Source organism: Protobothrops mucrosquamatus, unplaced genomic scaffold, assembly GCF_001527695.2.
Source record: "Protobothrops mucrosquamatus isolate PMUCROS unplaced genomic scaffold, P.Mucros_1.0 scaffold1038, whole genome shotgun sequence".
NCBI classification, from domain to species: domain Eukaryota; kingdom Metazoa; phylum Chordata; class Lepidosauria; order Squamata; family Viperidae; genus Protobothrops; species Protobothrops mucrosquamatus.
In genome coordinates, this window is record NW_015387270.1 from 111,779 (window position 1) to 129,855 (window position 18,077).

The 18,077-nt window shown below is 38.6% G+C and overlaps 2 protein-coding genes across 2 annotated transcripts in view; one reads left to right on the forward strand and one right to left on the reverse strand.

Annotated features, from left to right (window-relative positions):
- Positions 1 to 7,031, reverse strand: part of SELENOI (selenoprotein I) — a 50,741-nt gene extending 43,710 nt beyond the window's left edge. Inside the window, exon 1 of the mRNA XM_015819992.2 lies at positions 6,975 to 7,031. Coding sequence (XP_015675478.2) covers positions 6,975 to 7,031 — 57 coding nt within the window. The remainder of the gene's footprint in view (positions 1 to 6,974) is intronic.
- A 3,346-nt stretch (positions 7,032 to 10,377) lies between these two features.
- PBK (PDZ binding kinase) lies at positions 10,378 to 16,981 on the forward strand. Its single transcript, XM_015819993.2, has 8 exons — positions 10,378 to 10,432; positions 10,765 to 10,839; positions 11,690 to 11,783; positions 12,391 to 12,533; positions 13,205 to 13,374; positions 13,487 to 13,616; positions 14,617 to 14,790; positions 16,302 to 16,981. Exons 2-8 carry the CDS (start codon positions 10,779 to 10,781, stop codon positions 16,505 to 16,507), a joined length of 978 nt encoding a protein of 325 aa, XP_015675479.1. The 5' UTR covers positions 10,378 to 10,432; positions 10,765 to 10,778; the 3' UTR covers positions 16,508 to 16,981.
- Positions 16,982 to 18,077: the final 1,096 nt, after the last annotated feature.

Below are 18,077 nucleotides of genomic sequence, written 5' to 3' on the forward strand. Positions count from 1 at the left end.
CTTACTTCTTAGGAGCTTCCCATGAGGCAAAAATGAAAATATTACATACATAAGTTTGAGAAGGCATTAACTCTGTCCATTTTTCATTAATCTCTCCTCCTCACATGCTACTTAAGATGTTATTGGGGTGCGTCTTAAATCAGAAAATATTTCAAATCAAAACAAATTATTCTCAACCTAATAGAGAACTGATCATGAAATAATGGAGATTTGTAGCTATCATCCATATCTAGCTAAAAAAATTATACTGATTGACTTTAAACACAGCAATATTGCACATATTATGGCAAACTGCCTGTAATAATAACAGTGCAATTTACATTGATGGTGCTAAATACAACATAACTTCAATATTAGCCATCTCAAAAAACAATCACAAGGCTAGATAATTTAATATTTTTTAGAAGCCAGAAATAAATTCAGTATGCATAAACCCTGAGTGACCTAAGGACATCCAATACAGTTACTGGCATTTTAGGACTTCTTACTTAATTTGCAAACATCTGGGAGATATTCTCTAATCTGCAGTCCATGTTTTTAGAATTTCCAAGATAACATACTATTGAACTATATCTCCTCAAACAACCATTTTCCACATTTGTTACTACTAAAAGCAAGATTGACAAATTTCCAAGGATTTAGCCACTGAATTGCATGAATACAGAAACCAGGAAATTGGATACTGACTTTTGTTTATTTTTCACAATTATGCATAAAGATGAGGCTAACTAAAGAAAGAGATTTTGATTATACAGTATAATGCTGCAAAGAACTTACCTATAACCTATCATTTTATCCAGCTGAAATATGCATGTAAATGCCAACTTCCTAGACCTAGATTGAAGATACAGTACTGACTGTTCTATGTTTGGTTGGATGATTGACTTCCTTGTTTCAACTGCTTTGATTCTGTACATTAATTTTCTTAACATCCTCCTGACATACATTTTACAGTATTTATTTTTAAGCTTCACATATTTTGCAAAAACGTAACTCCAAAGCGGATTTTAGCTATTTGTCTGGTTCAGGCTGCAAAGGAAATCAGCTTAAAGAAAGGGCTCAACTTCATTCCTTACCATTGTAAGGCTACAAAAGACTCCTCTGTTTGAATTCCACACTGCTGGTGCAGAGGCCACTGAAGGAGACGGCCTAATAGTTTGACTATTATTGCAAGATTAGGAGAAAACTCAAGAATATCAGGCTCCAAATCCCAAGAAAGACACAGTGAGTTACTTCAAAGCAGTTTCCTTTACAGGTAGTCCTCGACTTACAACCATTTGTTTAGTGACCACTCAAAGTTACAACGCTAGTGAAAAAAGTGACTTATGACCGTTTTTCACACTTACGACCCCATGGTCATGTGATCAAAATTCAGATGCTTGGCAACAGGTTTATTCTTAGGACAGTTGTAGGTCACTTTTTGTGACCCTCTGACAAGCAGTCAATAGGGAATCCAGATTCACTTAATAACCATGTTAGCAACTACAGTGATTCACTTAACAACTGTGGCAAGAAAGGACATAAAACGGGGCAAAACTCACTTAACAACTGTCTCTCTTAGCAACAGAAATTTGGGATTCAATTGCGGTCGTAAATCAAGGACTATGTGTATAGTTCCTATGGATAGAAAGCTTGCTGACTAAAGCAAACTATTTGCATGATTAACTGAGAACTGCTAGGGAGGTGCTGTCTTGATCTTCTTCTTCCCAACCAAACTATCGAAATGTCATTGATTTGCTCCTCTGGAATGCAGCCCCTCCCTTCTGGGAATCCAGACTATACTCCACCACAAGAATGACTTAAAGGCAATGAAGACCAAAAAGTTTAAATTTTAACCATTTAATGACAATATATATTTTCTTGACTACTGTTCATTCAATCAATTATAAAGGCATAACTTAAAATTTGAATATATGTGAATATACAGACAGAGTATGCAGAGTAAGGAAGATACAAGGAAGTAAGAAAATTGTTAGAAGGTACAAGGTACAGGTACAAGATCCTTTGTGTGTCAAAGGATCCAGTTTTGGCATATCCTGTTTTTCCTCCTGAATGAACTCATCCAATTTTTCCAGGAGTTTTCAATTATTCCTGGAAGTGGGCAGAAAGTCATTCAAAGATTTTCAAACCTGTAGCTGATTTCAAGAATCTACTTTAATAAGCAGAGAAATCATGAATTGATTAGTCCTGGGGGGGAAAACAGGAATTTTTAGAGAGAGATTGCTGTAACTGTTTTTTGTTTGTTTAAATGTGGTATGAGATACTACAGGCAGTGTTACTGCCACTCCTGGAAACACACTCCTGGAGAATGATTTAGATAAAGCACTTCTTGCTGGTTCTTGAGAAAAGTGAATATACAGTATGTGTGGCACTTATTTTTATGACATATTGTAGACAATTCAAAAATTTGACCATAGTTTTTTTCGCATTTGAGAGGTACCCTTTTCAGGACTCACTGGATATATTAGCAATTTCACAGTTTGCTCAATCATCTGTTCAGTTTTATCATGTAGATCCCAGTTTTTCAACATACAGTACATTAGTACATCTAAACCCTCATATTACTATTTCTATGATTAAAACAAAAACATGGCATCTTTGTTGAGATCCAAGACTATAAAATATGCATAGTTAAATTATTAGAAGGCTTTCTTCCAAATTCAGTAAAACTGGAAAGGAATGCCTCTTTTGTTGATAACCTATTTTTGCTCCAGTTTTAAGTCTTCTCATTTTTATTTACTATAACACACAGCTCATATACTGTAGTTTGTTTCTTTGGCTATTTCACAAAACATAAAAATAAGGAAACAAATCCAATGAAATAGCAAAACAAATTTAAGTTGGTATGATTAAATTCTTTATATTTAACATTTAAAATTAAAGAATTTTCAAACATATTTCAGAAGGCTTTTCGACTAAAGGTATGCATCATGGTAAGCCATAGTATAGTTGTGTGGAAGATTACAATAATGCTTATTCATAGCTAAGCACATTGTCCAATGTTTGTTCAGCAAATCAGACCCTCTGGCTTATTCAGTGAAAGAAACCAGAAACAATCTTCTCCTCTCCCCCACCTCCCACTTTTTCCACTTGAATCCCACAACTTGCTAAACTATGAAGAGGTGCTTTACGTTTTATCTAAAAGCAATAAAAATAGTACATATGTATGTATATGTATGTGTGTGTTATATATATATATGTATGTATGTAGAAATGACATTAAAAATTCGACTCTTGGGAAAAATCATAATATCCAAATAAATACAGACCACCAAGAGAGCATCTATAAAATATAGAATTTAATCTACCTAGCTTTCGTCAACAAAACGTTTGACATCGTCAGGGTTAAAAGGCAAACACCGATTGAAGTCTTATATACCATTGATGACGCGAGCAATATGCTCGAAGTACGGCAGGATCAGCTGGGGCCAGTTACGCGCTCCAGGAGCCGGAAACAGACACTCGGCAATGGTATATAAGACTTCAATCGGTGTTTGCCTTTTAACCCTGACGATGTCAAACGTTTTGTTGACGAAAGGTAGGTAGATTAAATTCTATATTTTATAGATGCTCTCTTGGTGGTCTGTATTTATTTGGATAATATGTATGTATGTATATGTATGTATATGTATATGTGCGTATGTACATGTGTATACACACACACAGCAGCTGAGAAAAATTCCATAATAATTGTGAGTAAAACCAAGAAACAGGTCGCTTGGCACACATAGCCAGGTTTTTAAAGTGTTTAAAAGGGCCATTCTAATCTCCAAAGAAAGGATGTTCAAAAGAGCAGGAGCTACAGCAGAGAAAAGAAATCTTCTGGTCCCAGTGCCATGCGACATTCCTTGCTTGACAGACCCTGCAGCATGCCCAACCTGCTGGACTGGATTGTCTGCTAGGTGTGCAGGATATTCCTCATAGCAACCTAAACCGTAAGGAGGGACCAGATCCCCTGAAATAGGGCTACTGGGCGATTGTCCGCAGAACCACAGACACAATAAGGGCATAGAAATAGTTATGTTTCACTGTTCTTATTGCCACAGACTCTAATAGTGTCTCTCGCTTGTGTTCAATAGTCTTTGTTCCTCGTCTTTTGCCCGTGGTGGTCTACGCATCTCTTAGTCTTTTTAAGTTCCTTCAACTCTACCATATACTATCTAGGATATATTTTAAATTTCTCAATATAGTTTATACCCCCCCAGTATTTCCACAAGGTCTCCCACACAAGTACTAATCAAACCTGACTCCACTTAGCTTCCCAATTCAGATAGTCAGAAATGCTGCCACCTGCTGAGACAGGTCTTAGCGGATCAACTTTTATTAGAGAAAGGAAATGTGAGCTACTGGCTGGATTCATGCATTGTGCTAATTCATGCATTTAGCTGGTTTCAGCAACGTATTCTGAATGTGAACTCAGACACTATTAAATTATAGTTTATAATTATCATGCTGTGCTGGCCCTGCCAATAAGGTTATTTAATAAACCCAGGTTAAACAAATGAAAGTTTAATGCAATGTATATACAAGGTCACTGAATTTCACATGCAGCAAGATGCCTAATTTAAGATAAAGAAAAGGGTACAAATGGTCCAAAGAGAAGAATTCTAATGCAAAAGGGTTGTTCTGCATACCCCTTCAGCATTAAGGCCAAGATTAAAATGGGAAGATCTGACATTCCACCGGAATCTTAGGGAGCATTACACTACAAGTAGTCCTTATTTAATGATCACAATGGAGCATATAATTTCCATCAGATGTCACTGTGATCATTAAATGAGTCACCACGTGACCTGACTCGATTTTTAGGATGGTCATAAAATGAGCCACCATGGTCATTAAACGAATCATGTACTCCTTAAATGAATCACATGTCGTTAAGCAAATCCATTGTCTTGAATGGACGTTTTTTGCCAGAAACTTGAAAAAGTCACAAATTGTGGTCATGTTGTATGCTGCAATCAGTCATAAATGGAAGTCAGCTGTCAAGTGCCCCAAACCACATGATCATGGGGTGTTTGTGTGCAGTAGTTGTAACTTTGAAGTTAAATTGTAAGCAACGTTTCTAATGCTGTCATAACTTTAATGGTTATTAAACAATTAGTAATTAAGAGGGCTAGCTGTCTAAGTGGAAAACTCAGCAAGTTACAGAATGATGATAAAACATAAGTAGCAGCAATTTCCCAAATCTTTCCTTCAATGCAACTTGAGGAAGGTGGCTGTTAATTTTGTAGACAGAAGTTCCTTTACAGAGAAGGAAAAGAAAAGATTCTATATGTTGAGGAAACCTCAAAATCTGCAAAAGTAAAAAGAAGTCAACTCTTTATCCATACACACAAAGAAAAAGAACAGCCAGAGAGTCCTCTGCAAAGAAACAAAGGGGATAATTGCTGTATACAACTTCCTTGTCCTCATTAAAATGGCTGAAACCAATTACCCCTACATGTTTAAGGAAGAATGAAGGAGTCAGAAAAGTCTACAAGCAGGTAGATGAAAAAGTGTTTTTGTGACTTTCATTCATTTCACTATTATGAGCAATAAATGTTCAGAAGATTTTCTCTTACAATGTGTGTGGCTCAGTTCAGGTCACTCACCCATGGGAATTTCTTTGCATCTATTTCATGTATAAAATTTATATATGTCATCCACCAGGAGCTTGGGGAGGGGGAAAACTATTTCCTTTTATCCCAACAAATACTGTGAGATAGTTGGGCTGAGAAAACAATTGGCCAAATCATTTAATGACTTTCCATGATTGAGCATGGGCTTGAATCTGGATGTTCCCACTGCTAATCCAATATTTTACACCCAATTTTAATTGTTAACTGGCAGTATTTGAAACACCTCAACTTTGCTGTGCAGCCTGATTGGTTTGTATAAAGAAAGGATACACATGCTCAGAGTCAAATACCTTTTGTGGCTAAAAAAGGCATAAAAATTGCAGAAGTGAGGGCAATACTAAAAGTCTCAAACATGATAAGCACATATCCATCATTCAACAAAAATTAAATATAAAATATAAAATTAAAATAATAAATGAATAAATTAAAAAACAAAAAACTCAAAGGGCAGACTCAATGGACCACTAAATCTTTTTCTGTCATCAGTTTTCTATGTTTCTATGTGGCAGTAATCAAAGACAACCTACTGAAAAGACTTAGCTTTGTGACTGAACTCTATATGCCATGCTTTAAAAAGCAATCAGCAAAGTTACCAGTAGAGTTAAACTATTCCCACTGTCATAGTTTATCTTGGGAAGTTGGAACAAGCAGGGATTACTTGACAGCTACTGGATCCTAACTCTCTTTTGCCCCTATATCCTAGGAAGAAGACTCAGCTTGTAATTCATGGATATCATAGAGTCAAAATTATAGAATTCTTTGTCATGCACATATTCCATTTTCAAAAGATAGTAGAGAAAACATTACATGGCCATATAGTGAAAGCACATCTGTGTGCAAAAGGATTATTCACAAGCTTAAAGCTTCAAAAGCATCTTATTGGCAAGCATAAAATAATAATAATAAATGGATATCACAGAGGAATCTTTACTAACTCTGAGTCACGGCTCTGAAATGATCCATGAGGTGGGCAGATGGAGACACTCCAAATACCGTCTGTGCTATAACCCCAAATTTTCAACCAGAAATAGGCCTCCTTTATTCCAAATAGCGGGCCTTCGTCCAAGGTGGACTACAGTTCCCATCAGCCTCACTCATCTCTCCATTCGGGTTAGCGGCAATGGGAGCTGTGGGCTAATTCATCCGGTGAGTGGAGGAAAGAGAAGCACTGACAGGGCACGGTTGCTTCCCGTAGGTAAAGGCGCTGCGCCGCCGCTGAGCTATCCAAGCACTGCGTGTCTCCCCCGAGGGATACCTCCCGTCGCCCTCCAGCAGCCCAGGGCATCTCCTTCCCCGCAACCCCAGCAGCTCTTTCCCTCCTTCGGAAAAACCCGCGGAAGCCCATCGTCTCACCTTGTACTTATCAAAGCCGGCGAGTTGCTCGGCGTTCACGTACTCATAACCGGCCATGGTTAGCAGCGACATCAGACGGATCCGCTATGCAGAAAAGGGCCCAGTCCGTATCGCCTACCTTTCCCACGCGAGGCTATTACAGGGAGCAGGAGCACCGCCCGCATATAGACACTGTACGCTCGTCCCGCCCGGCTTCGAGAATAACAGGGGAAGAGGAGGAAACCCCCCCTCCCCGCTCCAACCCCTCGCCGGATTCCGTACTTCGCTGCTCCTCCTCCCGCGTGGCTGCTCCAGATCAGCCCATCCGTGACGTCATCGAACGCCTCTTTGCCCGCCCTCTCTCCCCTTTTGGCGCGCCGCCATCTTGGATGAAGCTGAACCCCTGGGATTGGTTCTGGCTCTGCCTCTGTGATTCAGAGGTCATTCCCCTTCTCGCCTGCTCTGCTGCTTCTTGAAAAACAGCTTGCTTTCAGTGTACCGCTGGGATTTGAAAATTATTTAGTGGGCGGTTTATATCATAGAATCATAGCTCTGGAAGGGACCTTCAGAGTGTTGTCTTTATTCCTCGAATTCATTGCAATTGAATATATTTCTGCTCTTTTTTCTACCCCTCCCCCGTTTCTTCATTCAGTTCATGATAGCCTCTTTCCTACTTGCTCTGCCTAGAACATCCAATTGGTCTACCAAACGCTACTGTATGCGGATTTGATGATAACGTTAATAAGAGCATGGGACCGATTTTTTTTATGTTTTGCTGTACAGTACAGTAATTAAATCTATTTCAATTTCTTTTATAACAGGAATTCTTTATTTCCTATAATTAAAGTTATAGTACCTGCATAGTGTTTGTGTCTGTGTGTGCGTGATCCTAATAGGCTGACTTAAAATTGGAAATGTACACTATAGTTAACTGATAAAACTTTTTTTTTACTGAAAAGACGACTTTATAATGAACTGTTAACTAACTGCACAAGTTGGCTTCATAAAATGTACTATCCTATCAGTTGACTTGAGTCCAACTTTCTGCATAGATGGTGGGCCTAACATTGGGGATGGTAATATTTAGAGAACATCTTTTCAGTTGCTAGAGAAAAAGTAAGTCTAACAATCCAATTCTGCTGCTTGTACTGGTCCAGTACTCTTGAACAGCTTCATAAACAATATGGGGGGCGGGAGGATAAAAGATGAACTTATCTAATTTGCAGACAATACCAAGCTGGCAGGAATAATCAACACTTTACAAGATAGGCTCACGATACAGAAGGCTCTTGACAGACTTAAACACAGGTCTTACACTTAAGCAGGAAAAATAAAATGCACAGGTATAGAATAAGTAGTACTTGGCTCAATGGTAGTGACTGAGAAGGATCTAGGTGTCCTAGTGGACAATCACTTAAATATGAGCCAGCAATGTGCTACAGCTGCCAAAAAAGCCAATGTAGTCCTAGGCTGCATCAATAGAGAACAGTATCAAAATCAGTGAAGTGATAGCACCGCTTTATACTGCACTGGTAAGACCACACTTGGAATACTGTGTCCAGTTTTGGTCACCATGGTACAAAAAAGATGTTGAGACTCTAAAAAGAGGGAAGAGCAACAAAGATGATAAGGGATCTGGATGCTAAACCGTACAATGAATGATTGTGGAAACTAGGTATATCTAGTCCAGGGGTAAGCAACCTTGGCTCTGACTTGTGGACTTCAATACCCAGAATTCCTGAACCAGCCATGCTGACTCAGGAATTCTGGGAATTGAAGTCTACAAGTCATAAAAGAGCCAAGGTTGCCTACCCCTGGTCTAGTCTAACAAAGAGAAGGACTAGGGGTGATATGTAGACCCACGTTTCCATAGTTAAGTTGATAGCAGTTTTTCAATAACTTGAGCTGTCACAGAGAAGAGGGGGATCAACATATTCTCCAAAGCATCTGAGAACAGGACAAGAAGTAACGTGTGGAAAATTATTAAAGAGGTTTTAATAGAATTTAGGAGAAATTTCCTGGCAGTGAGAACAATTGATCAGTGGAACGGCTTACTCCAGAAGTTTTACTCTAGAGATTTTCAAGAGGGTAGACAACCGTTTGACTGAAATAATAGGGTCTCCTGCTTGAGCAGGGAGTTGAACTAGAACAGGGGTCCCCAACCCCTGGTCCGTGGACTGGTACCGGGCTGCGGCATGCCAGCAACCGGTCTGCACAAACAAGCAAAGCCCCATCTGTGGGATGCAGGCAGCAGCCAAAACCACACACTCTCCGGTCTGTGGAAAAACTTTTCTCCACGGAACCGGTCCCTGCTGCCCAAAAGGTTGGGGACCTCTGAACTAGAAGACCTCCAAGGTCCTTTCCAACCCTGTTATTTTTTATATTCTACTTTTTGATAGAATTAGTACATGAACTTCTTTGAAAGCAGTGGGATTGAAAAGCAAGACCGACCTCACCAATATCAGATTCAACCTATTTTCATTACTACTTGAGATAGTCAGAATACATTTATGATTGTATGCTTTCAAACATTTTGATTGCTAGCTTTAACCTAATCTGTTAACTAAACAATCATTTATTACATGGATATACAATACTGCTATTATATGACATTGACTCCCCCATGACCTCTGATGATTTCCTGGATAAAGCCATGTCGTTTGATACAGTATTGTGAAGTGTTTGACGCTTTCTTCCTCCGTTTTTTTTTTTTTAAACTTCCCATTCCAGTCAATAACCTTGGCATTCCTGGGGAATCTCATCCAAACATTAACCCGTCTTACTTCCCTTAGCCTTTTCGAATTGGTACTGCCATTATTTTATATGCCGCCCATAAATAGTGACTCTATTTAGCTCGGTTGTAGTGAGTAAACCAGCTCGAAATCATAAACTACTGTACGAGGTTTGTTACTTCGGTACTGTACTTAAGTGCGCAGGATTGGCGCCAATCTTTTCTAATATATATTTCTGGTGCTTTCTTAATCTGTCTTCGTTAGCAACCCGTGACTCTAGGACAGGGGTAGTCAACCTTGGCTCTTTTATGACTCGTGGACTTCAACTCCCAGAATTCCTGAGCCAGCTTAGCTGGCTCAGGAATTCTGGGAGTTGAAGTCCACGAGTCATAAAAGAGCCAAGGTTGACTACCCCTGCTCTAGGATAATAGAAAATCTAGGACAGTAATCTTTTGGTCCATCAGTCCAGTCCATCTGTTGCCGAAATCCTGCTTCTCGTTCAGCTGCTGACTCCCCTTCTCCGATAATGCGCCGGCTCACCACAAGAGAGAGAACCGAGCCATTCCCCCAATTCGTTCGCGGCGTGTCCCGAACCTCCAATTGGTCCGTTCTCCTTTGCCCCGCCCCTGGTTAACGTTCTGTTTACGCAAGCGCCAGCAGAGATTCAAACGGTGGCGGAAACTGCCGGGGTGGTGGAGACTGAGTCGTATTGGCGTCTTCCTCGTTAAGGGTGGCGCGTCTTTTCCCGTGAGATTTTTTTTTGATCCTGTCTCTTACCCTGCTAGCTCTGTCGTGAAAGTCTGCGGTTGGGGGCCTGTGGATCGCAGAAAACAGCTTCTGCGATTCCTTGCGCGCACTGAATTGGATGCTCCTCCAATTGGGAAGAGGGAGACCCTGACTCTTAACGGTCTGAGAGGAGGGAGCATCTGGCCTAACCGCTGCTTTCCCCAATTTGCAGGCCCTTGTTATTAAATTATTTGAAATATTGTATAGTGTTTCTTATTAATAGAGAACTATTATTGAGTGGGCTTCCAGTTCTTTGAATTACAATTGAAAATTCTTCCCACTTTTTCCTGCAGAAAAATCATTAGCTATGGCTGCAGAGGCTGCTTTCAAGACTCCTAGTAAGCTAGAAGGAACAAGAAGGAAATCCGGTGAGGCTGTACTTAGTAAAGATGTGGGGCAACTTTAGGGTCATTGGTTAATTTAACTTCATAAATTGGTCAATTTATAGTTAGAAGCGATCAAACGTATTAGGAAAAATTAGGTAAAATCTTTTAGATTCTGAGCAAGGCTTCTGTTGTTGAAAAATATGGTAGTACGTGACTTAAAGGTGAATATAGCTCTTAGCACACAGTATTCCCCTCTGCAGAAGTGAAGAGCTCACATGGATTTGTACTGTGGGGTGGGGGTGGGAAATCTATGGAAGAAAATGTCTGCAAGAAAGTGGTAACTCAGCTCCCACCAGTAACATACAGTATTGCTGTTGGCAGAGGAGGATGCAATGAATGTTTATTCTAAAGGGTAAGAGAAAGATGGATTTGGGGAAGGAATAAATTTGTAAACTTACTCCAAATGCTTCTTATCCAAATGTAAAATACAAGATTTTAGTGTAAATTATTTTTAAATACAAAGGTTTGCAGATTTGGGAGAGAATAACTTTTTAGTTTCCATGGCCATCACTTTATGTTGCTTCCTGCTTCCATGATAGTGAGTGTGAAGAGAGAATGCTGACTCCAAATTGCCTGATATATGGTTGGAATTGAAATAGGTGGGTTTCTTTTAAAAAAACAAAGTTATAGGATATATTCTTCAGAACATTTTTAGAGAGAGAAGCAGTATGATGTCTCTACATGTCAAAAATTCAAAGAATCAACATCAGATTGTGCACAAAATACTTGATAAAGTCTGGTCTTGATTACTGATTAGAGAAACAATTTTTGCAATTTTGGTAATAATTTATTTCATATGGCATAAACAGCTTTTTTTTTTTTTACAATATAGGACAAAGTACTTCATCTACACTATCTATTCCAGCTTCTCCCTTCATGCGAAAACTGGGATATGGAACTGGTGTCAATGTTTACCTTATGAAACGGTATGTTATCTTAATTGATATATTCCAACATACTAAGATTTCTAAAACATAACAGCATAGGCCACTTAGCAAAGTTGAAAAAAACAGTGATTTAACTCAGCCTACTAAATGGTTGTTACAAGCACAATAAATCTGGATTTTTCTGAAATATCAGATTGTCATGTCTGCTCTGCAATTCCTGCTTTCTGCTTGTAATTTGTTACCAACTGTGTTATCCTGGAATAGCTCATTATGAGACAGAGGTATAAGCTTCAGTTAATTATTGAACTTGAACCAGATATAGCATTGGCTTTGGTGAGTGATGGAGAAATATATGTTGTTTTTTTTAAAAAAAATCCTAATAGTACTGGAGGCTCAGAAGAAAACTAATAATTTGCTTTCTGAAAGTTGAACTATCAAAGGAAAGCTATTTTAAAATATCTGATTCCTTGGCAGGTAAAAAAAATGCCCAAAGTGCTTCTTATAGGGACTGAGAACTAATTCTCAGCAATGGTTAAATTGCTGTCAGCCATGCTAAAATAATGGAAATGGTATTTCATATACAGTAGTATTAGCTACTTAGTTTATCTATATACCCACTTTTTTAACTAAATCCCTTTTTTTCTAGGTCTCCTAGAGGGATCTCTTGCTCTCCCTGGGCTGTAAAAAAAATAAATACCAAATGTAACTCCAGCCAGCAAAGTATTTATCAAAAGAGGCTGAATGAAGAAGCTGATATTCTAAAAAACCTTCAGCACCCAAACATTGTGGGTAAGGTTATGCGGGGAAAGTGGAAGATAGTTATTCATATTTGTGAGCCTATTTAATTGAAGATTCCACGGTTCCACCTGGCTAAATATAGAGAAATGTCCTCAAGTAGAAATAAGCAAGCTGTACTGATGTAAAGGACAAGTCCTATTACAAATGAAGGCAAATGTAAGTGTCCCAGAATTATGTTGCAGGATCCAATCTGGGTTGGTCACTGGGACCAGAGGTTTAGTCTTCTGAGCTTTCCCAACCTTGCTGGAGCCCTTCCTCAGGAAACGTCTCTCTCACCAAAAGGTGTGCTGTGGGCTATTCTGTGTGTAGTGTTTATTTGATACCTACGCATAGAATAGCCCAAAGCACACATGTCAGAGAGAAGTTCCCTGAGGATGGGCTCTAGAATGAGTCCAAAAACTTGGAAGACTAAACTTCTCGTCCGTGACAGAACCAGATTGGATCCTGCAACAATTCCTATTGTTCTGTTAGTCTTTCTTAGGTACCATGATAGTTTTCTTAAAGCTCTTTCAGCATTATTTTGGAATGAATACTTGGATTGGAAAATATTTGGAGAATTATAAAAAGTGTCCTGGCCCATTTAAAGTTTGAATTACCCTGGAAATAATAAATGAAATGTTGTCTCTGGGGACACTGACAAATTCTAAGTATGTGTTTTGAAGGGTTTCGTGCATTCACTGAGGCCAAAGATGGAAGTATGTGTCTTGCTATGGAATATGGTGGGGAGAAGTCCCTGAATGACTTGATTGAAGAAAGAAATGAAAAGCAGAAGAAACCTTTTCCAGCTGCCACCATTCTCAAAGTAGCGCTGCACATGGCAAGGGGCTTGAAGGTAGGCTGTACAAATGGAATATGCCACTTTATGTGAAACTTTAAGGGTTGAACAAAACCAGCAAAGCCTACAATTCCTTTGTAAATAAAATCCTTCTTTTTTTGATTTTTAGTATCTTCACAATGACAAGAAATTGCTTCATGGTGACATAAAATCTTCTAATGTTGTCATTAAAGGTGACTTTGAATCGATAAAGATTTGTGATGTGGGTGTCTCTTTGCCTCTAGATGAAAATATGATGGGTATGTTGAATATTTAGTGTTTTTTTTTCTTTCACTGAAAATCAGCTTCAGTTCTTATTTCTGTCCACTCTACTAGGAAATGATGACCTCTGTGCTGTGGTGGTCATCAGTCAACCTTCCTGCCACACTGCTGAATCCTTAAAGGAATTCTATTGTTAAAGTCAGAGCTGCTTTTGTGATCTATTTTACAATGGACAAATAAACAGTTTGGCCATCCTCATTTGGAAATAAACCAGAGCTGTTATGTCCATTTCATGCATATTTACTTATACCTGAAGGGAGAGCAAAATACTAGAGATCTGTGTGAAATATAGAAATATTTTTGAATATTGTTTCTTTGAGGTTTCTGAACTTAAACTAGAAAAGCAAAAAAATGGACCCAAAACAATGCAGTTCCTTTCAGGACAGGAATGTAAGATAAATGTTCTATATAAATCAAGAAATTGGGATTGTAATATGTCTCTTGGTTCCCAGTGCCAAGCTCCCTTTTCTCTTCTTGGCTGCTTCCAGCTACTGGAGCATATAAATCTTACAGGAAGCAGGAAGAGAAATTCTCATTCTAGTATTCTAATTTACTTCTCACGTGGAAAAGAATTGCAGTTGTAGGATGTGGCTATACACAATTCCTCTGGAAGTATTCCGATGGATCTGGAAACCTGTATAGAATTGTGATAGAGTTGTACATGCTACAGAATACCATTTCCTCCAATCGCTTGTGCAATGGGCAGCTTTATAAATTAGTTAGATAAATAAATCCTGCTCATCACTATTGTGGCTATCAAGATTTTACCAAGCAGATTTTTTTCAGCCCTAGTTGGTTTTAAGGAATGTTAGAAATGAAAGGATAGATTCTTTTCATAATGATTACTGTGACAATAACTGTTCTTGGCTTTCTTTTCCTTGGTTTTTACAGCTGCTTTAACATCGTTGCTTCTTGAGAGAATTGCACTAAATCCTGAAGGTGGCTCTTAGTTTGTAACTATAATTTGTTTTTGTTCAGTGAGTGATCCAGAAGCTGAGTACATTGGCACTGAGCCCTGGAAACCCAAAGAAGCCCTAGAAAAAGATGGTATTATCACTGACAAAGCTGATATCTTTGCACTTGGGCTGACTTTGTGGGAGATGATGACACTTTCCGTACCTCATCTTAATCTGCTTGGAGAGGATGATGATGGTGCGTCTAAATATTCTTAATTTGGCAGGTGGGATGGTGGGGTAACTTAATTTTATTTTTTATTTTAGTCTCAGGCCTGCATTAACAGGGATGACATCATTGGGGTAGGTGGGCTAAAATGAGATGTGGGTGAGATGCAGAATGTTACATTTAGCAGAACCTTTTTTACATCCATACAAAATGGCCAATTTGACCTTCTGGGAGAAAAGAAATGGGACAACAGAGCTGTCTGCAACTCACAAATTGCTCAATCAGTGAATTTACTGGTAAAGTTAGCTGCTGAACCAAATCTTGTATGATCTTGGGGTGATTTTAGTCATTGAACTTATGCCAAATATGTTAGAAATTTAATCAAGCATGGAATTTTTTGAAAATGTAAGGAAATGTGGGATTACACTGTAATCTTCTAAAATATTTTAAGTTTCATTTAGTACAATTTATATTCTACCTTTCTGTCAACATGGTAATCAAGAATAATAACAAAAAATATATAAATATGTAAAATGCCATAAAATAGTTTAAGTCATTAAACTTGAGAAAAGCTTGAATAAACAGTCTGTGGAGATTCTCAATCATCCAGGTCATGATTGTCCCAAAGATGCTTTTCAAGAGGCAACTGGACTTTCTTGTTTTTCTTTGAAGACTTTCACTTCTCATCCAAGAAGTCTTTGTTGTCTGCACCTCAAACTGAAGCAGGAACCATTTGCGCTTCAGTTTGAGATACAGACAACAAACCCATCCCCAACACCTGCCCCTGTGTTCAACAGTGAAAGGGCACAGGGCAGAAAAAATCCTACAGAAAGCACAGCTCCACAATACAGTCCTTTCAGCAGTTCCAAGAAGGCTCCCCACACCCCCATATTCAGGTGACACTGAAGACACAAACCCCCAAGTGGCTTCAACGACTCAAAAAGAGTACAAATGACCAGCTGTCTGCAAGGAATATAAATCCTTCCATTCCCCACCATCCAGTCATTGCTGAAGAAGCTTCTTGGATGAAAAGCGAAACGCCTTCAACAAAAAACAAGAAAGTCCAGTTGTCTCTTGAAAAAACACCTTTGGGATAACCATAACCTGGATGACTGAGAATCTCCATAGACCTTTGCCCTCAAGACTTGGTTATGTGACCAGGTATGGGGCTTCCACAAAGCTGGAAATTTGGCAAGATGGCTCCATTGTTGAGGGGAGGCATTTTTTAATTTCCCTCCACTTTGACTGAATTTTGAGTTGTTAGGATACCTATTACTGACAGTTTCATATATTTGTATTCACTGTTTTTGTTGTTTTTTATCTATTGTGGTACACTGCCCAAAGTTTCCTTCAATGAAATAGGCAAGTATATAAATTTGACTAATAAATAGGAGCACTCTGTGATCAAACCCTGGTCACTGGAAAATCAGCAATCAGTACTGTTTCTGGGCAGTTCTAGTGTTGAATATAATCATTTTCTCTTAGCAATTTGTGATGGTTTCTTGAAAATGGCTTTTGATCCATTTCTAATATATTTCCAGATGCTTCTTTTGATGAAGCTGACTTTGATGATGATGCCTATTATGCAGCGCTTGGAACTCGGCCACCACTCAATATGGAAGAGCTGGGCCCTTCATATCAACGGGCTGTTGAGCTTTTCTCCTTGTGTACTATGGAAGATCCAAGAAACCGTCCTGCAGCAGCACAAGTTGTGGATGTTTTAGAGTCGGAAGAGTTCAAATATTAGCCAACCCAAATCAACTCCTGCATCATATGGCACCTTCTCCGTTCTCTTCTAGAAATGTTTGTAGGTGCTAACATAGTTAGATTATGTGAGAATATTCAATACTTAGTTTCTAGTTCAAATGTATTTAAGATTAAGTGGTCATCTGTTCCATTTTAAACTATTTAAGTTGCTGGATTATTCTTTTTAGATCAGATAAATTATTTCAGTACCTTTTGTTTTCTTATTGATAAGCTGATGTGAAAACATGTAGAAGAGGATGACTAATTCAGTGTTAATATGCACGATTTGGATGTAAGTGAACAAATTCTCCAACTTCTGTTATGTTCTAGATAAGTTACATCAACTGAATGTGACTCAGACATATTACTCAACATGAGAATTTGCAATTCATTCAGAAAATGGCTGCACATGTTGTAAAGGTCAACTATTTGTTTCCAGTTTTCAGCAATAAATTACTGCTTTTGAGTGATGTTACAAAGCCTCTCAACCTATTGGCTGAGATTACTGAAAACGTTTTTAAGTGATCCCAACCATTTGCAGCATTTTTGCAGAAAAGCTTTTGGTCTGTTGAGTGCCTAATGAGGAAAATTTCTTAGGGTTATTTTCTAAGCTGTTTCTCATGGCATTTCAAGGGCTGCAGTCCAAAAATTATTTGGATTGCATTTCACATTCATTGGAACAGCAGAACAAAACTTGGAATGCTTTGGTTATTCTAGGTCCCAAAATTTCCAAAAAATCATGAGTGATTTCACAGGGCAAGTAAGTTAGTGCTGGTATCATACTCCTGCCAATATATTCCTAGTGCCTTTCCCTTTCTCCTGCCACCAATGCCCTTAGCTGCCATCATTGCCCTTAATTTTTCTTTTACCCTCCCACACCAGATCACTTGTGTCTGGAACAGCGTTTGGTTTGTATCTAGAACAAAACTGCTTCATTTCATCCTATATATATGAATCAAAACACCTGAAATGTTTTTTTTTCAGGTGCATACCACATGATACTATAATACATAGTTGAATCGTTTCTTGTATAAATCCAAATTCTGTGTGAAGGGTAAAACCGCAATTTATTGGAATTACTGAGAAATTAAGCTAGAGATATATTCTAGGATTAGTGGAAGGCATTACCTTTTGTAATTATAGCACACAGATTCAGAAATGTTTATATCTTTAAGAATGTTTATATTTTTGCAAGAACAGTTGCTATGTGTAGGAGCTCAAGTTCCTTTAGTGTAATGGGAATTGCATTGTCTATATCAGAGGTCCCCAACCTTTTGAGCACCAGGGACCGGTTCCGTGGAGAGGTTTTTCCGCAGACCGGAGGGTGCATGATTTTGTGTGCTGCTTGCATCCCACAGATGGGGCTTTGCTTCTTTGTGCGGCCCAGTATTGGTCCATGGACCGGGGGTTGAGGACCCCTGGTCCATATGGATAGCATCAGTTAATAGACAATTCATTTTAGCTCGTTTCCCAGTTTTTTTTTAGAAAAGGACATAATAAAGAATTGCAATGACCTCAGATCAAAAACCCTGATTAATGATTCCAGTGCTTTGAAAGAAGGGGTGTGTGTA